This window comes from Lichenostomus cassidix, chromosome 4 (genome assembly GCF_008360975.1).
Source record: "Lichenostomus cassidix isolate B80296 chromosome 4, HeHo_3.0, whole genome shotgun sequence".
Lineage (NCBI taxonomy): Eukaryota > Metazoa > Chordata > Aves > Passeriformes > Meliphagidae > Lichenostomus > Lichenostomus cassidix.
In genome coordinates, this window is record NC_139484.1 from 42,001,838 (window position 1) to 42,027,294 (window position 25,457).

Here is a 25,457-nt window from a genome sequence, read left to right on the forward strand (position 1 = left end):
TGCTGTTTTCCTGAGCCAGGGAAGCCATGCTAGCACATGCATGGCCACCACAGTGGAGTGTGCTGTGGTGTGACACTGAGTTCTGGAAAGATTATATTGGACGAACCTCTCTGTGAGTTAAGTCTTTCCTGAGAGCTATTCAGACTGGGCTGGGCAGTCCTCTTGCTGGCTTGCTGTCAGAGCTCTCTGAGCACTGGGTACTAGATGACACTAGATGAGACATGCATCCATTGGTTTTTATTAGTGCTGTCAGGTCTACTTCTGAATAATGCAGACTTGTTTCAGGTTTCTGGGGTTTAACAGAATTAAAATTCTAGAGGCTAGAAAGGCATTTTTGTTAAATCGGAAAGTATTTTACAAATAATATAATTATGTATCTGTTTCTTCATGGCCTATTTCCACCCAAACAAAGAGCCGCACAGAGGCAGTAAAAGTATTACTTGTGTATCTCTGTAAGAGGAGTTTTGATCTTTCCTACAAGGATTTTGATATCCATATAGAGCTCTTATCTGCTCATATTTTGTATGGTAATTCATTCCTTCCGCAGTTTCCAAACTGGTTCATTACATCATGTTTGCCCTGTAGAGATTCTTTGTTCTAGCTCCCATTCCTAGGAAGGAAGTGAGGTTTCAGCTGGGTGTTCCACCTTCTCTGGTTTTACAGCTAATGAGTTCTTTATCTTTCTCCTAAGCACTATTACAAGGAAAGGGAGAGGTGGTGGGTTGTTTTTAGGTGTGTTTTTGTTGGTTTGTGGTGGTTTGGGATTTTTTTTAGCCTGACTGGAGTGTTTCTGCCTTTGTGAAAGCATTGTATTGGGAAGGTGAGAGAATATTTACTACATAGGGCAGTTCCTTCATTGGAGAAATGTGGGGACAGAAGGGAAGTAAAAGGGAGTTCTTGTGGGTACCCTGGCAAAAGGGTAAAACCTGATGTGGCTGGGTGCTAGATGATGTTTGAAGACTGGCTGTAAGCTCAGTCAACATCTCAAATTGCCTTAATTAAGAAAAGATTTGACAATAATAATCTAATATTTGATGAGATGTGGCAATGAACTGTGCAGAATACACAAGTCTACTGTGCTGTGCTATAACAAGCCTTCTGGTTTACTGTTCAGTGTGGTTTTCAAGCGTAATAATGCACGCCAGAAAGGGGGCAATGTCTTTGATAATAGTATTGGATTAGGAAAGAGTCTTGAACTGCAGGCTGTTGGAAAGATAGATGAACACAGTGCTAGTGCCAAAACTCCTCAGACTAGAAGGAATAGATGAGGTTTTATAGCAGTAATGACATGCATGCCCTGTTGTGTGCAGAGGCTGCCCGGGGAACCTAACAAAAAAACCTAATTTACTGTCTTTGTACTTACTTTGAATGGATTTGTGTGGACTGAAGATGTATTGTAGTACTTCAGTGTTGGTGTTTCATCACTGTGCTGGGAAATAAATATTTTGGTACCTGCTTTGAAAACATTCAGGGATATTTGCACACAATCTGCTGTGGAGGTTGGCTTGACGGTCTGACTGTCTCAGCACTGGGCTGCAGCTCTTCTGCTCTACATACAGTGAGCATCTGCTTCCCTGTCACTGCACCGGGCTCTGCGTGATGTTAGAGATACCCGGATACAGCAACAACATGCTATTTTTAGTTCTAGCTGATGTGATAAATAAGCACTACGAATTTAAAGTGTTATGCGTCTTGAGCAAGTAACACATGCTATTAAAATATAGAAGTTAGATTTGTGGAGATAAAGAGAGGACAGGTAAGGCACCTCTGGAATGAGAGCTGTCAGCGTGATTTGGCTTATACCGTTTTCAGAGTAAGCTGGGTTAATAGCCTGTGGAACTGGAAAAACTGTTCAAAGTTATAGATGTTAGAGAACATTGGCTGTGGTTTGCTGAAATGGAGACTCAATGGAAAAGTACCTAATTTTGTTGTCTCTAAAGAGTTACAAAGTCTGTGGAGGGCAGCTCATCAAACAACCCCGAAGAAGTATGAACTGCCACTGTCTTGTCTCCAGCCCTGGCTGAGAGCACTTGGGTGGTCCCTGCTCCAGTGGCTGCCTGGGAAGGCAGCTGCTGACCTCTGGCAAAGTAGTGAAATATTTCTTTCTGCACAGGAAGGTGGGCCAGCATGTGTATTTCTAGTCATGGTCACAGGTAAAAAATGTGACTTTTTTAAATCTGTAAAACAGTTACTCCTGAATTTTCTAAATTTATTTTTAATTTAATTTTTACTAATGGCTGTGGACTCCAGCAAAGTAAGTGTATGCAAAACTTTTGAGCTCATTAAATAGTAAGAACAAATTTTGTTTTTATATGAGGGCTAATCAAATATGGGAACAACATCTATTTTGTAAGAATTCCTCCAACACTGCTTATTTGCCTCAGTGTTTGGGTGCCTTCAAAACCCAGCTGGCAGAGAACTGTTTTAATATAAATTAAGTCCTGAATCCTTCTCCTCTGATGATAAATGGAAGCATCTGCAGTGTTGAGCTGCCAAGCTAAGCAGAATTTCCCTTAAGCAGCTCTCAAATACTGAATTGTTCTTAGAGAATAGACGTGTCTTTGGATTTGTTAACACTTTAAATGTTGGCATAATATTTGATTGAAATAAACAGTTTTAAAAAGTGCACCCTGAAAAGAATTTTGGAGAGCATAGCTGAAATATGCCTCCAGGAATATTCAAATAATGTTCCTTACAGTCTCCAAAGAAAAATTACATGGACTGTGACATTGCCGGATGATATATTCAGCTGGTGAGACCACCCACTTCCTCCTCCTCCCTCCTCATCCTCCTCCTCCCATTTCTCCTTTTCCAGTTCCCAGCCCACGGAGTCCCATAGCAGATTGAGCATCGATACTGTGATGCAATTCAGAGGCTGTTGGTTTTCCAAATCACTAAGTCGGTTTTATTCTGAGGACAAGCTTTGTTTTCAGAACATCTGGTGAGGAGAAGCTGCCAGCAACATTTACGTTGTGGATATCTGCTTTTACTGATTTTTTGCTTGTCTGTGCATAAGGAGTAACAGCAAAGGAATGGAGACTTAATTATTTCTTCAAGCCTGTTTTCTTTAGCAAGAATTGCTCACTTCTGCCAGTAGTGATTTAAAAACATAGTATGTGACAGTACATGGAGCCTGTTTCTCTCTTGTTTGTCTTCCAATTGCACTGAAGACATGTTATGGTCCCCGAAATTTTCCTTATCCAACATGCGCATAAGGCTGACAGCAAAGGGGTTGCTTCGAAACATTCGTCTACCTTCTGGCTACAAGAAAAGCACTGTTATATTTCACACAGGTTTGTGCCTTTTTAATGTGATGATTAGAGCATGCACTGAGTGAATATCTTGTTTACTTCAACAGCATCTTATTTTTAGCAAATAAGAACTGTACTGGGCATGAAAGTTTTTGAATTTCAGCCAGAAGTCTGACTTTTGAGCAAAGTAGTTTCATATTCTAAGTCTCTGTATGTGTGCTGAACTGCTTGTTTGGAAGATGGTTATTCTGTTTATGAAATGCAAATTGGGACTTGCTCTTTCCTTGCACAAGTCCAAAAATAGTATCAGGAAGTCTGTGCTATTAAATATTTATCTAATAATTTCAATGGTTATCTGCTGGGAGCACTGTTTTCTGTATCATGTTGGGGTGCAAGGGGGGAAGCAGGGAGGGAAGTGGAATGAATACAGGCTGTCACGATGTGGCTTTCTGTGGGAAATATTTGAATACTTACCTGTTATCATAGATGTTCTGCTTAATACATCTTATTTGCAAATGGAACAAGCAAACTTTTGTGCCTCTTGTTTCAAGACAAACCTAAAAGGTACGAAGTTCTGAGACTGAAGACAAGTATGTGCATGTTTAATTCATACACACACAAAACACAACAAACAAAAAAAAAATCACAAAATTCTCAGCTGCACCTGACCTGATTTTCATCTTCTGTGTCAGGCAAAGCAAGTAAAGCACGATTACGGAAAGTAAGCTTTATTCCAGGATATACATATGTCATTTTGGGGATGAGGGGTGGAAGTTGTTTGCTTGTTTGAGCTGAGATATGTGACATCTAGAGACACCGAGAGCATCTTGCATGTTACATAAGTATTTTTCTCCACTGCACTATTTGCAATTTTCTTGCATTTTACTTAGAGGGGAGCATGCAGCTAAATAAGCTAGTTTTGCAGAAGCTCTTCACTCAGGAATTTCCTCTCTCACTTGAATACCACCCTTTCTACTTTTATTTTTGTGGAGTTCAGTGCTACCAGTCAGCTTTCCTTACTATCCTGTCTTTTCACATAGCAGCTTAAACCATTTGCCTTGTCCTTTCTTATCCTTGCCAAAGTAAATCTGACTTCGGAATTCTTCCAGGATGATAAATTCATTTATGAACATAATACAAGCCAACTGTACAATACAGGCTTCTGTTTGCAGGTTGCTTGCATTGGCTTTGAACTAGGATTTAAATACCTTAAATAGGATTTAAAAAAAAATTCTTGCGTAAAGGGTGTCTTTGTGCATATAACTATGTAAATAGTGTGAAATTTCTACATAACACATATTCCAGGACCAAAAATCCTTAAAGGGAAGGCGAGGGGAGAGAATGTTCAGTCTCCCAAATGTTCATTAAGTGCTACTGAAATTTGTGTAATTTTGAAAAATAAATGTCAGTGCGGGTGTCACAAGAATTATATAATTATATGAATCAATTTGTGGTTTTATTTCATTTGAGTGATGTGAAAGCAAAACCTGCCTGAAGGATGTGTCTGTGAAATACAACATGTAAAATAGATCGCAAGCCCTGTGTTCTAGTAAAGCAGCACTTCATTAAATAAGAAGTGGTGAATAGATTTTCTGTGTGTTTTCTATATGTACAGGCTAATGGTACAGCATTGAAGCTTAGAGGGGTTTTTGCCTGCTTTACCCCTTCTGCTTTGCTGTTTCTGTGTCTTGTAGGAAGTCACTATGTTAGCAGAAAGCTGACCAGTGGTTAGCTAGAGCTGAATATACCAAAAAAGTAGGGCATCTGAAAACCAGGTCATACTCTGTAGTGGAGAATGCAAGTATGTATAGATAATACTGCGGTTTTTGAAACAGCAGAATGCATTGAAGCTTGTTAGTGATTATTTCAGGTTCATAAAACTCAGCAACAGTACATCAGGCAATGACAATGTATATCACAGGCATTAAAGGTTATTTTTTGTTGTTAAATGCCAGGAGGAGCCATATTTAGTTTGGCAGCACCAATATGACTATCTTTTCTTGTAGTGGTTTAATTTGATTAAAATGACGTGTGGCTTCTTTCCAAGGTCACATAAGCAGTAGGGAGTGTGTCAATAAATAAGGGAAAGGGTAATTGCAAAAAGGAATTCCAGGGTCCACGTAGGAACATAAATATATATCGATGTTATGTAAACATTGAGCTCTGGTTTTGACATAGATTGCACTTCTTATAAGCATTATCATGGATTTCATTCTTTGCTCCCTTTGATCATAGCATAGAACAATTGCCTTTATGACTGTAGAGCATCCTTGAGATACTCAGGGAAGTTGTTAAAATGTAGACTTTAATCTAAAGCACAAGTCAAGTTGGATTCTTCTGTTGCCATGTCCTGCCTGACAATTGCAGTGCAGAAACTTGGTGAAGTTAGAATGTAAGCGCTGTTGGGAGGAAGAGGATGGAACTCGTTCTTGGGTTTTCATTCTGACTTGAGGATACTTTGCAGCAGCCTGATGCAGTTTCTTCACAGTGTGGAGCATGGGTGCATATACAGTTGTTTACACTGGTGTTACATTACTCTAGGTTAGTCATTACACTTAGCGTTAAATGGATCCTTGGGCTGGATGTGTTTGCACTACTTGCATCTCATCCATGAGGAGGTGTCAGAAGTACCTAGAGTAATTCAGATATGTTGTAACATAAGCATGCAGTCTATTCAGGGGAAACCAAATAAAATCAGATTTCTTTTTCTCTAGGAACGGAATAAATCCAGGTGAAATTTACTATACATTTAAAGTAGTTTTTTAAGGTCTTTCAGCTTGTTGCCTTGCATCTAACTTCCATGACTGCGTGCTTTACACTGCTTCAAGGTCATGATATCCAGAAGTTTCTTCTCTCTCCTTAAATGCAGGCAGACATTGAAGTTTCATTTTTCTCAGCAACTGGAAGTATAGTACACCTGCATTGTTAACTGTATATAATGAGTGCCCTCTTCAGCAAAAAAAAATCCTGAAACCTTCAGGAAAAAATGTATTTACCCATCCTGTGACTTACAAAAATTACTTGTAGCAAGTAACTGCAAAAATCTAAACACTTCAGAATTGCATAAATATGGCAGAGAAGAGTAGGAACCACTATTTTTCAGTGGTGAAATGTTATATTTGCTTCCTTTATTGAGTCAGTTAGGATTTTTTTTAGAGTGACAAAAGTGCTCTTACGTTCTTCATGCATCAGTGGTGTGACAGAGTAAATCATCATCTCTGTGTAGATCGTCAGTTCTGTATAAACTGTGAGAGAAAGACATTATTTTATGAATGATTCAAAATAGTAATTTTGAGTTGCTTATGTTTTCTCTTGTATAAAGATAAAAATCCAGACAAGAAACTAGTTTTGCAAATGGAGGTCAAAGCTCCTGTGCTTTTTGTTCAGAATTTGTCAAGGTTTGTAGACTGTTGTTGTATACATGCAAAGTGTTTTCATCCAGCCTTTCTTGCTGCTTTTCCTCTTTCTTTCCTTCCCTTCCCTTAAGCAAACTGTTCTTGGTGTGCTTGTCTTGCTGGTGACTTCCATTGCTCACTAAACATGTCTTTTTAGCAATGCCGGTTTTAAAAACTTCCTTGCTAATAACAAGCAAACATCATAAATGTATATATTTGAGCAGCTGACATTCTTTTTCAATGACTTCTGTCCAGTTATTCTTCAGATCACATAATGAACTGTGAAATTACTTCCATGCATTGCAAAGCAGTGCTCTTAAAAAAGGGTTCTGAAAGCCTGCGGTGTCATGAGTTGCTTAACTGTTCATACGGCTTTTTTTCCATCCCTGTGAAGCATAAGTGAATTACTGGTTCATGTCTGACATTACAGTTTGTTACAGCACCATAGAAAGATACCCAACGCACTGAATCCTGTTAAGTATTCTAAATGTAGAAGTCTGCTAGAGAAATTTTATACAGGACAAGTATGTTAAGTGTTTGTGTCACCCACCAAGGAAAAAATAGTTCAGAAGTAAAGCCAGCTTATCTGTTCTGAGCAAAAGTTGAATAGCTGGAAACCATTTGTCATGGGGGATTTTGAATTTAATCATGTTCCTGTTTAAGTCAATGAGATTCTGCTCCTGACTTAATCTATTCAAGACTGGGTACTAAATGACCTGCCTGATGTGTCTGATTTCAGTCTTAATAGGTCATAGCTTCAGTAGGCATGTACATGATAACTAAATGGAGATTCTTATTTTCAGGTGTCATGGCTCTGTGTTTTGGGGTTTGTAAGTACAGTTTGTACTCTATAGACGTTTCATCTAATGGATGCCTTTGCAGTAGCTATAAAATGAAGATAGCACTAGTATTTTCAAAGGAAGCCTCGGTACAGAAATGATCTGCCAAATCCACCCCCCAAAAAAAACCCCAAACCCCAAACAACAAAAGAAACCCCCAACCCAACATGCCAGAGTCAAAAGAGAGTGTCTTACATGTGATGTTAACACTTAACTTGTGCATATATTTAATAAAGTATGAAAATGAATTGAAATGGGCAGCTTTGCCCCAGAAAATCTTTGGAGAAGGAACAACTGGTGTGCTAAGGAAGAGCAGATTCATAGCATCTTGCATTCTACTCCACTATAGCAATTGATGCTGGATTTTGGTATTCCTTCACTTGAAGGGATTAATTATATGTGGAGGATGCCTCAAGTATTTGTCAATGTGAAATAAATAGAATAGTTGCTTCAAGCTCAACTTCATAGAAGAAAAGTTAATTGGAGAGTAAATATAAAAGACATAACAAATAATCTCTAATAATATTACTGCATGTTCTAAGCATGAATTTTTTCCCACTTGACATGTATAATAGGTGAAAAGGGTCTGGCTGCAAGTTCTACTGCTGTGAAGTAGGTTAGGGTTTGAAAATGACAAGCAGCTACACTTAAAATTAAAAACTTGAATAGCTTTTAAATTACTTCAGGGGATTTCCCGTGTGGTAAAACCAGGCTTAAACTTCTAAAGCTGCCTTTTCCAGTTTGTGCAAATGAATCTGTTACCATAGTAGAAATGGCTTGCAGTATTCAGACAGACGAAGTATTACTACTTATTCAGCCCTTCTAATCTGAGCTTTCTAAAACATACAGCAATAGCTTTCTTGGTTTTTTGGTTTTTTGAGGAATGTACCATGAGATTTCAGTGGTAGAATGCAACATTTTGAGTGTTTGCAGCCAATTGCCTCACTGTGTTGTGTTACCCTTGTTTCTTTGCTGGCACAGAAAACTCTGATGTGTGAAGGGGAATAGAGTTTCTTCCATCTCTAGTTAATTTCTTTTTATGTTAATTAATGTGTAGGTTGGGACCGTACTTAGCATTCTCATTACCATGATTGGCAAAAAGTGGTGATTTGTGTTTGTGGAGATTGGCTATTAATTTAGTGTCATGTAGTGAAATAGCATCTCTGCTGTGTATATTATTAAAAAAAAAATTAATCTCTCAGTGTTGCAATGCATAGGAATAACTTGTGTCCAAAGGTGGTGGATTTGATGTCTTTAGGGAAGTTGTGGTGTTTCAAGCAGCTCTTGATTGTTTGACCCAATATCATGTCAAAACCTAACTTACTTGGAAAATTATTTACAAGCAGACACTATTTCTCCTGGTTTGTCTTCTGGGAAAAACTCTGTGAAGGCTGCACTGGTCAAGCTGGCTAGCTGGAATAATATTGTTACAGTTCAACAGTAACAAGTTTAAAGTTGTTACTGTTAACTAAACCAGCAGCATCACTAGCACCTTTCTAACCATGTGCACCAACTGGGTTCTTCCCCATTACTTTTTTAGGTTATGGGGTATTGTTTCTGTTCTCTCTCCTACAGGGAGAAGAAAATAGCATTTGATCTTCTTAAAAATGAATGTATTGACAGTGTAACTTACATCTTTAAATAGTGTAAATAAAAAGATAAAAATAATCTCATTCACTTTAGCTGTCCAGATACTCAAAAGTGGAAATAACTCACCTTAAATAACCTGAGTTGTATCTGGACATGATGTTTCTTTACAGTTGCTATTTATGAACCTTTAATTGGTATCATCTTTACTTATGTTTAGTAGTTGTAGCAAGGGCATTAATAACCTGGGGTCCTGTGTTAAACTCCTGGTTAAATTTATTTTTGCAACTTCTTGTCATGATAGTATGCTGCTTGTACACTTACAGCAAGTAAAAGATCTTCCTCAGGATCCTTGTGTAAACAGTGTGTATGTGATGCTATGGAAATACCTCTAGTTAGGCAGGAAATAGTTAGACTGGGAACATCTGTGGTGAAATTCTTTTAATGAAAGCTCATATTTTTCTCAAAGAGAACTAGCAGTCCCTCAGTAGAAAAGCCATAGTATTATGAATGTTACTCATTGATTGCTTCACTTCTGTAATAATAATTTTAGACTCTCAGATAATGCTTATAGCAGAAGTATCTAAATTATTTGAAATGTTATGTCTGTATTTATTACAAGAACAGGCTTCATGCTAAACCTTTTCCAATGTTTTAGGTGGTAAAACTGGATTATTGGAAATGCTTTCTGCAAAAGTGTAAATTAAATTTCTTATAAAGCCAGTTGCAATTTATTCTACTCCAAATAAAACAGAAGACCACAAAAAAACTTGCTTTTCTTATCCAAAGCATGGACCACTTACTGTATAAAGAATACAATATGGCTTGCTTATTTTCACAAATATTGTTGTACAATCTGCTACCTGCTTAACTCACTTATCAAGTTAAGACATTTTGCCAATTAAAAAGAAAAAAGGTCCTGATATGAAATGAGTAGCATAACGCTATTAAACCTGTATTTCTTTATTTCAAGAGTGACCTCAGTTAGGATTTAAGGTCAAGGAAGGCAAGATGTGTGTGTAATGTACGGTGAATATTTTTCTTGCTGCCTATGTTAGTGGCACAAGTAAAGGTGTTTGTATTTGGAGATTTTTCTCAGGGATTAGTCTCACATATGGGCTTTGGTCCTTGTGGTAAATTATGGGTATATCCCAGTGAACACCACAGTTTCCTGAGGTGTCAGCTGCACAAGAACATTTGTGTAGTCTTCTTTTCCTCCCTTCCCGCCTTCCCAGCCAAGCAAAAATCTGTCTGCCATCTTTGTAGTCTGTTAGCTTGAGCAGAAGAGACTCAGGGGAACATGAAATGCAGGGAATGATGTGCTGAATGTTTTAAACCTTTTCCACAGGAACTGCTTGGTCTCCACAGCAGGCATGACAAGTGAGGCATGACTCCTCGAGGGGAGCACTGGTACCTGTCGGGCAGCATTTGCCAAAAAGGTCTTCAGTTGTGCAGTTCAGTTAGGAGTGGCTGTAAAGAGAAGTCCCTTAACTGTTTAGCAGGCAGCAGAAGGACTTTGTGCCTCTCTAAGGGTGGAGATATATTTTTAGCTAATGAAAGTGCTGGGTGCTTCTCTGTTCTCTGTTTTGTTTTCAGCCTGGCAAGATGTTTTCACAATAGGCTCCGATGGGTTGCACTTAGGCCATTCCTGAAACAATGGTGTGCAGTGTCCTAGGCACATCCCTGGGGATATATCTGTGCTGTTTAATAGCAGGGAAACTGCTTAACATGACAGGAAATACACAAATAGGTCCTTAACCATGATGTGGTGACTGCCAAAATTTATAGAAGTGCCTTTTGTGTGTCTTATGAAAATGGGGAGCTCCAGTAGCACTTAGAGCTGGTATGAGGCACTTGAAATGTGATATCTTTTGTCTTGAACTTGCAGTGAAGCGCGAAAGATTGAGTTCACATGGGTGATTTTAACCAGCAGCAACTGAAGTGGTTCTGTTAAGGTGCTGTTCTATTCTGTTGACTAGCAAATGCTTTTTCACTGCTAGGTAGCTTTAAAGTACCATTTCAAATTTTGTTTTAGACACATGTTCAACTGTATTGGTATTCCTTAAAACATGTTATGCTGCTGCCTCCTAAAATACTGTAGGAAAAAGTTGTGAGTTGATTTCCAATTTTGATAGCGTAAGTTTTCGTTTGTTCTGCAGGGACTTTACTTCATGTTAATCGTGCTGATAGGGGTAATCAAAAGGATTACACAAGTGCTTAAACTGTAAATTGGAAAAATTACTTTCACTGTGTGAACCACCCCAGTGGGGGTGATTACATGCAAAAAACATTTCTAGCACTTTAGAAAATTGGTACTGTTCAAGAGTAACTCAGAGTCTTAACTGAGCTGTGAAACAGTGTAGAAATAGATAATCCTTTACTTTACACAGGAAAGTTTAATGCAACTTCCCTTGTGTGATCTTGTAAACATGCCTAGGTAGTCATCTGCCGAGAGGGTAATGGTATGTCTTTGCCCATTGTGTGGAAATTTTGGTACAGATTAACACTTTTTGTAAAGTAATTGCTTGATTACTTTTTAGTCATGGGAAAACACCAAGTCTGGGACTGATCCTGAACTTGTCAAATGAAGTCAGTGTAGCTGGGAAGGAGCAGCCTGCTGGGTTGCCATTTTTGGATTGTGATTAAAACTAACCAAGATACTGATTGGAACAAAGTTGTTGAGTGATAACATAGTCAACAATGTTGAAACCTCTGCATTAGCATTTTCTGCATAACCCTGAAGAGTGCTAGGACTGATTCTTGAAGGGCTTTGGGAAGTTGAACAGTTACTGTATACCTTACTTTCTCAATTTATTTCCAGTCTGTAAGCTTAATCATACCTATATAATCACTGACTTTTTTGGATTTTTGATCCATGGAAAAAATTCTTATCCTAGCTTTGTCTCTCAATTGGTCTATACTCTATTTTATACTCAGAAATTTGTGACTTCTCTACAAAGTGAGTCTGTATGTACCAAAAAGAGAATTTTGATGCTAGCTATTTGTTTTGAAACTTGAAATTGCAAACTGTGGCCATCAGTTTAATGAGGAAAATGTTAAAGTTGAACTTAATGAACTTTTAGTAGATAAAGTATGATTATTTTGGATAACTTAGCACTGATTGTACTGCTTCCTACGTGCTTAGAAGTGCTGTTACCTTGCTTTTTAAAAAACATTATCAGTGAATTTGATTATAGTCTGGATTTGTCTTTAAATGGCTGTAGAGTTTCATAAACACAGGAAACTGTGTTTCAGCTTCAGAAACAGTTTTGGCACAAAGGCAGTAATGCAAAATACAGGCAAGGCTCTGGAGGCTCTTTAAATCCCCACTGTCTGCCCTACTTTTTCTCCCATAATATCCTTTAGGCAGCATTTCAGTGCCATGGTTAAATCAGTGACATTTGTTAGAGTCATATAACATCAGCTCATACTAGTGTGATTAAGTAAATAGCTTCTGAGTTCAAGCTAAAAACCATTTTGTCCTCTCCATCCAAGATAGTTGCAGATACTGAAAAGAAAAAATGTTGCATATTATTGTGCTAGTCTTGAGGTCAAATATGTATTTTCCAAGTCTCTTTTGTACAGCAGTTTTCACGGGAATATTATGGTTCCTTGCAAATTACTAGGCCTTACATAATCTCTTCTCTGGAGGACTTTGAGTAGTTGAGAAAAAAATGGAAATATCAAATTCTTGAATCTAACAGTAGTCTGAGCTAGTATGTGTTTTGACAGTTGACTAATATGTTGGTTGTGAAGAAGGCATTACTATGATGAATTAGAAGCAGGCACAATTGACGGAGTCCAGTGATTCCATCAAAGTTCTAAATTAGTTCTGTGTTCATTGGTTTGTTGTGGGTTTTTTTGCCTTTACTGCAAAAAAGTAGACCTCTGTAGTACATGAGCAGGAAGTAGCTTGCAAACTTAAATGCTTAATTGCTATAAGAGTCCTGTTTGGATTTGTTTGGAGTTCTTCCTAGTCCTACCTAGAGTTGTTGGAGCCAAGTTATATATATAGATACGGAATTAATTTATGATGCAAAAAATTAAGTCCATGAACTATTCTTATTTGGACTTGTAAGTAACAGTATCTCTCCCACTTGCTTGATGTTTATCCCTAGTATGACTTGTAACACTTGCCAGCTCTTTCAGAAGGAAGCATGTTAAAAAAGTAGTTGAAAAATAGCTTAGTTGTCCTCATATCTGACTTTCCAGAACATAGGAGTCTGCTGTGAATGTATAGCAGCAGAAGAGAAAAGTCAGCTAGCCTGTAAGTATCTATGTGAAATGTGACATGAAGAGAAACTAAAGTCAGTGATTTAATCTATGTGAAATCAGATTAGGTTTCATGGAGAAGAAAACGTATCATGAAAAAAATGCAGTAAGGTGTTTTTTGGTAAGACTTAAAACAGTTGAGCAGTCTGGTGAAATGCCTTTTGTGTCTAGGTAGTGTTTACCTTGCTTCAACAAGGAGTGATGTAAATGGTTTCTGGAGGCTTTTTCCTGCCCTGTGTTCCTGGTGTTCAGCATGGTATAGTGGACTGCAGTATTAAAGGAGGAATGCGTTTAAGTGTTGCAGTTTAAATGGCTTCTTGCTTTCTGGCTGTGTTTTAGCCCGAATAACATGTGAGGGCTGGGATCTTTGTGAAGGCTGGAAAAGGAAGAAGGCTGTATTGACATCGTTCTGCTCTCTGGTCTTGTGTGAGGATTTTCTACATGTGTATGGATATATACTGGTCTTATTTCTGTGACTTCACACACAGGCACACTCCTGAGTGTATCCAGGAAGGATATGGAGAAACAAAGGAATCAGGATTTGCACTGGGGAGGCAGTTCATTGGATCTGGGAATGGTTTGCCAATAGATGAACTAATCATGATGGAATTCCCTCTCCCAGTTGACTCTGGGTCCTGATTTTGTAGACAGAGGCTGCAGAATGAAGGGCAAAAGTGTGCCATATCCTGTACTTGCAATGAAGCAGTAGAGGGCACCAGACAGTAAGGAGCAACTTACTGTACAGGAGTTAGAAAGGGAGAGTATAGACTCAAAGGAAATAGGAGCAGAAGGGAGAGACACCAGTCAACATCACTCCATGCTTGGTTTGTTGGGAAGTTGTGTGTTTCATGGATGACAAGGCACAGCTGCAACTATAAGTAAAAGGAGAGCTGCTTCACATGTTTCTTTGCCTACTCAGAGAAATACCTGAACTAGAAACTTACTAAAATGTAAACCCCTTATTGTAACATATCACTAGCTTCCAGTATATTGTAAAGTTAGGGAATTCAAAGATTTAAGGTTACCTGTGGTGTATTTGATGAACTGATGTAGCAAAATTCAAATACGTAAACTGAGGATAATAGATGGAAATATAGTTCAGTCTTTAACTCAGTCCTCATTGACCAAAGCATCAGTGCACTGTAGTATCCTCATGCAATTACTTTCCATTTTGTTGTTGTCTTTATAATTAAAAATGGATGGTAGTGTGTTGTTGGGTTTTTTTTTTTAAGGTGGATGAAGTAGTTTCATTAATGTAGATATGGTCAATCCCACTTATATCAAAACACCCATGCTCTAGGCTTTCTAATACAATAATTCTGCCATCTTCCTTTTCCCTTATACAGTGGCATGTAGGTATGATATGGGAAACTAATATGTGTTAGGCTTTGTCTTAGTTCAAAACAAGCTAAAAAAATCAAGCATCGGTATTGCCCTTGGTTATTTAGAAAATAAGCAGGACAACCCTGAGGCAATGGTAGTCTAGCTGGTGCATGTTAGAGTTGTTTTCTGTAAATTGCATTGCATTCCAAACTTGTTTGTTTTGTTTGTGGTAATTTCTGAATGTATGGTGGGCTTATTAATACTTTTATCTTTGTAGCAGATGTGTGACTCATATTCATGCTTGATATTTACTAGCTAGGTCCACAGAAGCACACAAAATATCCTGAGGTGGAAAGGACCTACAAGGGTCACTGAGTCCAGCTCCCAAGTGAATGGGACTGAATCCACAACCTTGGAATGACTAGAACCATGCTTTAGCCAACTGAGCTATGAAAACTTAATTCAGTTCTGCATATTAGTTCCTGTAAACTTGACAAAACACACTGTGAATGCAGGGACAAAATCACTTTGTATATAAGGTGTTCAAAACCCAACTAGTGTTTCTAGTGTAAGATATGCCTTTGGTACATAAGGTAAAAAGTGTTATGGGAGCCATGGTGAGATTTCAGAGTCCTAGTCAGGCTTGCCTATCTACTGTGCATATGACAGACATCTGTCTGATATATTAATTAGACACTTAAAGGTGTCCCAGACTTAAACATTAAGTCCTTTGTGAAATGTGACTTTCCAAGATTATTCCTTTCAAGCATCTAATCTGATAGAAAATTTGGACATTGCTACTTTGAGGTGGTTTTTTACATTTTTTCCTGCCATCTTCACCGAATTTGCCAAAGCACCACTACTCAGTTTGACAAAATATGTGGTTTTTTGACATCATCTCACCCAATACTAGCTTTGTCATCATCAAGACTGAAAAAGGAACGGCTACTGGTCAAATGACAAAGAAATGTGTAACACTAGAACAGCATAGGGCATAGTTAAGAGTGTCTTGATCACTGAACTTTCCTTCAAAAATTGCTCTTTAAACAATGCACACACTGGTTGATCAGGTAGTTGCAGCAGTGGTGAGGTTAGCTAACACTCGTTCTTATACTTTTATTTGGGAAGACACCAGCAATTTGGAAGATAATGCATTTTCTTGGATATTGTTTAGGTATCTTTACTAGTGCCATAATCGAGCTCCATGTGAAGCTTCAGTATAAAATTAATGGAACTTTTAAAACATAAATTATAATCTGAAGAAATGTGAATAAGGCAAATGCAGCATGATGATTCAATATAGTAATAGATCTCACCAGATTGCTGGCAAATGAAAATGGGTCATTAACACGCTTCCTGTAGAGGCAAAAGCAGTGTTCCAGGCAATAAGTAGGGCACTGGACAGTGTCCTAAAACAGTTGTACAGGTCCCAGCGTTGTATTCTGTAAGGACAGGTATCTTCAAAGGGAAACAAGAGACACATCAGTGCTGATTACTTGGATGAAGGCATGGTTTTGGTCAAGAAACATGGAGATTTTAATGGGATTCGTTAATTTCAGTAAGCATGTACCCTCAGGGAACCCAGTTCAAAGGCTCTCATGTGGGTAGGAGTCTGTTGGGGTAGGGTCAGGAAAGATGTACTGAGGCTTATCTAGGAACCAAAGCTCCAAAGGTCATAAACTCTGTTTCTTTCCCCCTCAGTTCCAGTGAAAGAAACAAACAAAGTAACTATTTTAGACTGCAGGACTCAGGTATGGTCCACAAACATTTGGTTTCTTTCCTAATAGTCAGCCTTATAACGGACAGGGAAGTATTTGACTTGCTAATAGGTTTGGTTTTGGAAGAGACTTGGTCCTACCAGCATGAAACCCTGCATGGCCAGTGCTGCAAGATACGTGTTTGTTAAGCATGTGATTAAAACATTAAACAGGCACAGAGCTCTTAGGAGAACATAAATACTTCTGAGATTTCCCTTTCTTTTTCATTATTGTATGTATAAAGATAATATCCAGTTCTGTGTCTAGAAGTGGGGAGTGAAAAGAGATGGATTTAAAATGTTGCACTGAGGCTAGAAGTCAGTGCTGTAATAACTCACAGTCAGCAGATGAGTTGACATGAGAGGATAGACGCAGACTTCAGAAACAGTACTTCAGACTGAATGCCTGGAATAATACGTGATGACTCTGCACTCCCCCTCCAGGCTGCACAGCTTTAAAAAAATATGTGCTGAAAAGCCTTTGTACCCCTGAAAAAAAAAAAAGGCAGAGAGATTTCTGCTGTGTGTTTTAGTCCTCCTCAGTCAGTTTAAGCATCTAGGTCAGGTTTCACCTGCCTACAGTTAAATTTTGTTCCGTTCTTGAACCTGTTTTAAAAGCCTCTGTGGTGGTTGATTGGTTTGTTCAGAACAACTTGAAAATTATTTGATGACAGCTGAAATAAGCTGATGTTCCAGGACATGGGCTAGTGCCAGACCTGAAAGAAGGGAAACTCAAGGGGTTACAGTAAGAGTAAAGGGAGAGCTGCTGTACTTCTTTAGGAAGCATTTGGTTGTCGCCTTGGGCTTCACATCATGTTCATGCAGGGGGAGATGAAAGATGAGAAGTGCTGTTTCTCTTCACTCAGTTGTGTTGAGATGAGACCAACTAAGTAAGCAGCTAAAGAATTTCTTGAGGTACAGCACCTTCTTAAGCATTTCAGTTGGGCAGATTATCCAGGTGCAACTTTGCAAAATGAAGTCTCTTTGCTGCTGGAACTGGCTCATGACTGGTATGCTTGAAGTGTGAACAGAGCAAGTTGGGACTGTCTGCACCAGCTTATACAGACAGGCCTGAGGCAGAGCTTAAAAACAAAACATCACTTCTTCAGGAGTCTGTGTTAGTACAGTCACCAGCCTGGACTCTGAGAGGCACAGCAGGAAGGTGTGTGTTTGCCACTTGCCAGGATGGATACAGGCAACAATTACAGTTGACCAACCCGTGGATGGGCTGGGGGGTTGGAAGACTTCCACCCACGTCCAGCCTTTCCAGGCCCTCCGCAGACGCCATCAATTTAGTTTTGTGACTGCTTTCCCTGTGTGTTTGTCTTACCTGCATTTGTAGCCCAGAGCAGGAGTTTTGAAAGAATTTATGGTGGTAATTTACAGCTAGCTGAATTTCCAGATCCTCTCAAAGGTAATGTATGTACTGCTTCAGATTAAACCCAACAGCTTCCTTATTTGCATGGATGTTTGTAAGTTGTCCTCTCCTAATGGCCATAGCTTGTCACGAGGCAAACTTTAAAATTACAGGTCTGAGATCAAATGGTTGATTGGTCTTTCTGTTGCGTTGCTCTAATAACTTTTACACATTGTGACGGAGCGAAGGCAATATTAGGGCTGTAGAGATGTGGGTCTTTTGTGTTTGCTGGTTGGAAATTGTCTGAAAGATTTCTGTGTTTCTGTAATGTGAAACAAATACCTTAAAAACAAAAGACACCCCCCAAAAACCTCAAACACATCCCACACAAAATAGACTTGATTTCATTTAAATAAAGACATATTTTGTTCTGCCTTTATTTTAAATGTACGTTTGAGAGGAAATCCTCCTCAGTGGTTGATTTATGTTAGTCTATGAAATCAGGAGGTTTTTTTTTCCTAAACAGGAGAAAATGTTAAGATACTTGAGATGCATCAAGAATAGAGACATCTTAGCTGGAGCAGAAGCTGATGTACAGCAGGTGAAATGGGTAATTCCGAGACAGTGAATTCTAGGTTGGGAAACTTGTGCATTGATAAAAGCTGTTCTACATCTGTCATTAGCTGCCCAGTATTCCTGTTGAGAGACAGGTTGTAAAATTCAGAGTAGCAGTAACTTCTGTGGACTTAAAATTGGCTTTGTAGTATTAGCCTGTAAATTTAATTTTAGGTGAGGTTTTAAAGAGTATCTTCCAAAATGGAGAAAAGTAAAAGAAACCTGCCTCAAATCTGCGTCAAAAGGACGATCTTTACAAATTGCCAAAGATTCCATATGATCAATCAGCCCATTTTAGTTTAAGTGAGGAAGATTACCAAACACATTGACTGCAGTCTCAGTAGTATTAATGTGTTCATATGGAGCAAGAGACCAGTTTCCAAGGCTAGGTTATCTTCAGTATATTACATTATAGCAGAGAACACTTGGCAATTAGGGTTGCACACTTGTGGAAAGGAGGCTGCAGCTTTTGGATTTGATGACACTGGACAGGAATGACAATTGCAGCACCTAATTTAGTCACCTGAGCTTTGTCATCCAGGCTTTCAATGTAGCTTATTGAGAAAGGCTTCCCTCAAGCACTCATTGATGTTGTAGTTCGGATTCTGCTCTGAACTGGTGTCTGGAGGAACCTATTCCACTACAGAGGGATCAGGAGGTATCAGTTGGAGACTTTTTTTTACCCCCAAATCTTTTTTTTTCTTTTTTTTGGGGGGGGGGGGGGGTTAATTTTTTTTGTTTTTGTTATTCAGCTGAAATCACTGCTTCATGGAATCACTGTTCATGGACCTATACCTTTAAAATACTCAGAAAGTGAAACTCATGCAGGGTGGCACTTGAGCTATTTATCTTAGTATAAATACAGGATTCATGTTAGCTGCCTAAAGTTCTTAGGAAGATTCAGATCTTGGATGGCTACATCCATGAGTCTGGGAATACCCTCCCTTTCATCTGTTTTCTAGCTTTATCCCAACAGAACCAGTGGAAATAATTTCAAATGGATTTTGCTGTCTGATACAGAGACTCAGAAAAAAGCTCAACCATTGGCTTTGTGTTCACCAGGGGCTGTGATAGCAAACCAGTTGGGGAATACCTGCAAGCCATGAGGTGCTGTGCATGGAGGGTGCATCTCTGATACCTTCCTGGTCCCATTGGTATTTCTGGACTAATGTAGGAGGAGAACTGGCAAGTAAGCAGTAAATTTTCACTGAAGGCAGGACTTCCCAGATTGGCTTTTTGGCCAGCAGTACTGTGGTGATTTGGAAATCCTGCATCTGTGCACACATGGGCTATTGGCATTCCTAGTGATGCTTCCCAGCCCAAAACAATTCTTATGGGAGTTATTGCAGTTTTTGATGGATAACGTAGGTTTCTGGCCTGGCATCATCACTGCCTCTGAAAGTATCCTGCAGTCGTGACAGGGCCAAAGGTGTGGTGTATAAATTCTCCTTTCAGCTCCAGCTTTGTGTGGTCTCAGTCCTGTTCTGCTGGGTGTTGTACCAAGTGCTTGCTCACCTCTTTGAAAGCAGAGACTGACACCTTCTGTAGACCAAGATCTACATGGTATTGGTCATTTTTTCCAAACTGAATCGAGTGATTGAGTAACTAAACTGCTGTGTGACACAACAGGCAACAGCCTGGTGTCATTAACTACCTGTTTTCACATGTAGCCTAGACCTATTAAGAGTTCAGTGCTTAAAAGTAAGAAGCGTTAGCTTTTACAGAGAAAAGCTAACTCTGAGACCCGATAGCTAAAGGGCTTGGCCTCCTTAACCTGCCAAAAATAGCTCATTAGTCAGTTTTCCCGCATTGCTGTGATAGATCTTTATTGTTTGTGGACTAGAGGGTTTCCTCAGGAACTGTGTTCTTCCAGAGATTGCCAAAAGAATATTACTTGCTGTGTGAATAAGGAGGGCACTCAGTGGGAGCGGGGCAATGTCAAACATGCCCACAGATGTACTCCTGAACCCTCACTGCAAACATTAGCAGAAGGACAGGTGCAAAATCACCTTGTTGAATATAAAATTGAAATAACTATGCACTGTTGAACTGTTTGGATTTTAGCTTCTGGAGGCAATTCAGTATCTCTTTGAGCCTTTGTGTCATAAAGGAAGGGCCACTGCATTCTCGCGGAGCATTTGGCTGCATTGCAAAAAACATGGTTACTGATGCCTAGGCATACTTTGATTGATGCACAGATCAAATGACTGTTGGGAGTGGCTTTCGGGGTGACGTCCCACGTACAATGATGTCAGCAAAAGATTTTAAAAAATTCAGGTGTGGCATAATCTGCCAATTAAACTGATTAGTACTCTGGCTAAGTGCTCAGAAGGAGATCTGACTGCAGCCCTGCTTGTTGAAGTCTTTTATTTAGTGCCTTTGGCTCACCTTGAACAAAGACTTTTACCTAGTACCTTCACTGCAGGGTGCTGTAAATTGAGGTAGGATACCATCCCAAGGGCTGTGTGCTAGCTCTCTTGCTACCCTGGGAAATCTAATACTGGCCGACAAATGTCCCTGACTGCTTGGCAGCTGTGACACTGGAAGAGGTCCTGTGACTCCTGTGGGATCGGGATGGAGTGCATCGCTGCTTTGTTGGCAGAAGTGAAAGCTAGCCAGGAGGCAATGCAGGCTGGGCAGAAGGCACTAAAGCACGATGTGGAAACATCTCAGAAGGAAATCAGAACGGTGTTAGCATTGCAGAGGAGCCAGCAACAGGTGAAAGAAGATCTCAAAGCAGAGGTGAAGTCCAGTCATTTGGATATAAGAACTGTGCTTGAGGAAATCCAGCGAGTAAGAGAAGAAATGGAAGCTCGATTAAATACTCAGGCTGATCTGGTCTTGCTGATCAAAGAAGTGAGCACCAATTTAACATGTGTAGACAAGGCTTTCCAGAAAATGGAGGAGAGGCAGAAAGTTTTTACCAGCCTGCATCTTCCCACGAGAGAAAATATTGAGCAAGGATTTTTATTTGAAAAATGCTTACACCAGATGCACATGGGTTTTGAAAGACCTGTGGAAGCTAGCAATTTGGATGAGGAATGTGCAAAGAAGGTGCTTGGGGGTAAGACAATTGTGATTGCAAGTGTGGGGAGAGAAGTAAGGTTGTTTCTACTTGTGCTTGTCAAGAAATTTGTTTAGGCTATTTGAAATGCTTTTAAGAAATGTAGGTGTTGTGGGGTTTTCTTCTATTTTTAGAAATTGAATCTCTTGCTTAAAATAATTTCTTGTTAGATACTACTACACATACCTTCCAAGTACATGATATGCAAAGGAAGGCTTTGATTTGGTTCTGCAAACCCAAAAAGTGTGTTACAGATTTTTCTGGTAATCCAGCAACAATACACAATGTAGGGAGGCTCAGGAAACCAGCAGCACGATGCAAGCTCTGAGATAGCCAGCCAGCGAGATAGTATGCCAAGTTCTGAGCCGAGCCCCAGCGCCTAAATGTAACTTTATGGAACACACCCTATGTACTGACAGTTGTGTATTTCTTGCTTCTGAACACCTATTAAATAGGGAAGTTATGTATGAGAAACAGTTTGCTTTATGGAAAAGCTTGGAATGGGTTTAATGCCATCGGTATAATGACTGTAGAGGGAGTGAGAGGATTTGTGGACCTTTTCCAAGATCCAAATCAAATCTGCTGTTGAATCAAATTCAATTCATTGAATCAAATTCAATGGTCAAAAGGCTTAGTCTTTCCAAAATCACCACTTATATTTTTTTTCTTTACTGGTATGAAGAAGGACAGGACTTTAGATGGTGATTCTGTCCAGTTACTTTGCTATATGCAATACTTGCAAATCTGATTTTTAGTCTTCCAATGCTGAATTTCTCAACTACATTGGGTAAAGTGGTTTTGAGCCTGTTGGAGAGGAGCCCAGAATGTAATTTAAAGGTGGAAATTGTGCTGCTTTACAAGTCTGACTGTATAAAGGTGGCTGGTAAACAGGCCAAAGTGAGAAGGACTTTCACTGGTAACCAATACTGTCTTTAAATTAGACTCCATCATTGATGTGGTGATACCAGTAATCAGACTCATGATGGCTTTGTCTTAATGCAAGCATGGCTTTTGTTTTGACACCACAGCATGCCTTCTGTACAAATCTGGAAATGATCTGTCATTGCCCAGAGGTACACAGGCCATAAATAAACATCGTAGTGTCAGTGGTGTTAATCTGTAGAGGCAGTTCATGCTATAGAGGGTTCATGCTTTTCAGCATTTGAAGTGGCTGTGTATAGCACATGTCTATGATAAAATTGCCAACAGGAATATCACTGAGTTTCACTTTCAGGCATGTTTTTTGTTCAGCTTTTTTTAGTATAGTATCAAGGGCTGGCTTGGTTGGACACTTGAATGAGCTTCTTGGAAAATTCTTAGTGGTCTGGGCAGCACGATAAAAGCAGCAGTATGAAACTGACAAAGTGATAAGGGCTGTCTGAACTCTGGAAACAGTGGATGATTGGAGCCTTTTGTCATTTGTGGTTGGCTGTTGTATCACTGTATTTAAATGACATTTCTTCATTAGGTAACTAACTGTGTGATGTAATTTTTTCCCAGAGTAAAAATTCTTTGCAGACATTTGTTCAGGTTTAACACAGCTCTGTCAGGATCCTAGAAATAGTTGTAAAACTAATTTCAAATATTTAGTTAAATTATGACCTTAGCATCTGTATCAGTGAATTTACCCAATACTCTTACATCAAGAATAACTCTCTAGTTCTGTTTGTCATAAGTGGAGCATTCAGGAAGGGTGGGGGAATATAAGAGAGAGTAGGAGTATGTAACCCAGTAGGGAAGGGAAGAACTGACTGTACATGTTTATTCTCTAGACCCTGCTCTTTTTTTCCCCTCTCTCTTCTTGATCATTATCTCTTGTGATTTCTGAAGGAGGATCAGAAGGTAACCAGTAGTTTCCTACAGACACTAGTGTCCATAAGTTTGCTGGAAATTTTACATGGTTGCTCTCAGATATGAACTGGCATTTGTGTAAAAATGTCTACTCAAAAGACATTCTTATGTCTGAACAGTGAAAAAAAAAGTGGTCATGTTAGGTAAATGGTGGTAAAAATAACTGGAACTGGCAGCCAAACTTGATCCTTTTGTCATACAAATTTGTATTCTGATTTGGGTTGATATTCCTTTGAATAGCTGTACTATTAAACTGCACGATGGTATGTTTCTAATTGAAAATACACCTTTTAACAGTCTGCATCTCTGAGCAGAAGTGTAGGGTAATCTCCAAGAATACAAGGGCATGTGAACATGATAAAGCAATATGCTGACAATTCTCTAACTAGCAGAAAATCTTGTCCAGAGAGGATTTATGTGGAAAATTAATAGGCTCTTGAGGTACTTTGTACCAGGTTCAGTAAGACAGTCACAGAGGATGTTATAATTTTGAACAGGAAAATTGTTTTCAATGGCTTTTAAAAACAAATGAAGGCTGTGAAAGACTGATGTATTGATGTAATAGCTGATCTTTCAGTCAGACTAACATTAGCTGAGAATCAAAACTTCTGTTTTTAATACTGCCTCCAGTTGTGAGATTGAACCTTACACTGCTGGGACGATTCTAGGGTCATTTGACAACCTTCAAACCAGGTGCTTGGGATTCAGAAAGGATTGAGTCTTGTTGGTTAGTTTGTCATCTGTTTTTTCTGCATGTTCCTATTTTTCTTTTCTCCAGATCTCACCTCTCAGGTTTTTTCACTCTATCGTGAAGAAATCTTGTTAAGATGAAACTGTACAAAGTAATCTGCTTAGATGTCTTCATTAAATTGCCAAGGGATATTTATCTATTGCATCAGCCTTTTATTGCAGAAGTGTTTGCTCATTCCCTTTGTGATCAAGGGGGTAGAACTGGCCCTATCTGCACAGCAGTACTGTACTCCCTTTCCAGTCTGAAGGCAGCAGAGAAACCTGTAACCTATACAGTGTTTACGAGTCAAGGGCTGGATTATGTAATCTGGTTTCCTCTGACATGAGATGATTGTGTACTATGAAAGCATTGAGGTTGCCACATAAGTAAGAATATTAAATCAACAATGTCACCGTGAATATATATTGAAATACAATATATTTTAGAACATTTTTGGAAGTCTTATCCTTCTGACTGAAATTACTGGCACTAAGAAATGCTGCAAGACCTCTGGTTAATATAGCTTAGGCCTGAGCTGCAGAGAGGGAGTTTTTACATTTAAAACTTTAAAAGGAAGAGAAATAATGAAGGAAATGTAGAGAAAATGGTTTTGTATTCAGCAGTACTTTAGAGTGCAGGAAATATGAAATCCATGTGGCACACAAAAGTGGACAAGTCTTATATAAGAAATAATTTACTGAATAGGTAGAATGACAGAGATCTTGCATTTTATAAAAGTATTTGTTCACAGCACAGTGTGAAGAGTATGCTGAAAAGTATGCATCACAGAATATGTGAAGGTGAGGATCAAGTGCAAAACACTGTATCCATGGTTATGGTGTTAGGAATTAACCTGACAGGTTGATGGTGTCTGCTCTGCAGTGCTACTGAAATAAGCCTTTCTCCTAGTTAGTATTTAAGCAAGTGTTTGTAGGAATTTATAACTGCTTTCTTTTGCAACTGTCCTTTACATTTTGGTGAGATTTCCGCATGAAATGCATGCTAATTTGTTGTTGTTGTTGTTGTCTTAGTTGACAAGGGCAAGCAGCGGAGTCCCAAGAGCTCATGCATACGGACTCAAGCCTCCACAGATGCACGTCCACCTGGCACAAAAGCAGCCGAGTTGATTCAGTACAAAACAAAATGTGAGACCCAAAGTGGAATCATCCTGCAGCTGAAAAAATTCCTGACGTCCAGTAACCAGAAGTTTGAAGCATTAACAGTTGTCATCCAGCACCTGCAGTCTGAGGTAAAAACTTACAGCTCATCAATTTTGGCTTTAGTTTTTTGAACTCTTCTCAACGAGGGCTTCCGAAAACATTAATGTACTGATACCTAAATTTTGTGTTCCCATTCCAGTGGTTTCTGTTTTCCTATGGAGGTTATGCTTATGGCATCAGTTGGATAGGAAAAAATT

General features: G+C 39.1%; 1 protein-coding gene across 6 annotated transcripts in view; it reads left to right on the top strand.

Annotated features, from left to right (window-relative positions):
• The window catches only part of MTUS1 (microtubule associated scaffold protein 1), a 116,657-nt gene that overhangs the window by 63,968 nt on the left and 27,232 nt on the right, over positions 1–25,457 (top strand). For all 6 annotated transcript variants that reach the window (XM_085058850.1, XM_085058851.1, XM_085058848.1 and 3 more), the window contains one exon: positions 25,072–25,289. In XM_085058850.1, coding sequence (XP_084914976.1) covers positions 25,072–25,289 — 218 coding nt within the window. The remainder of the gene's footprint in view (positions 1–25,071; positions 25,290–25,457) is intronic.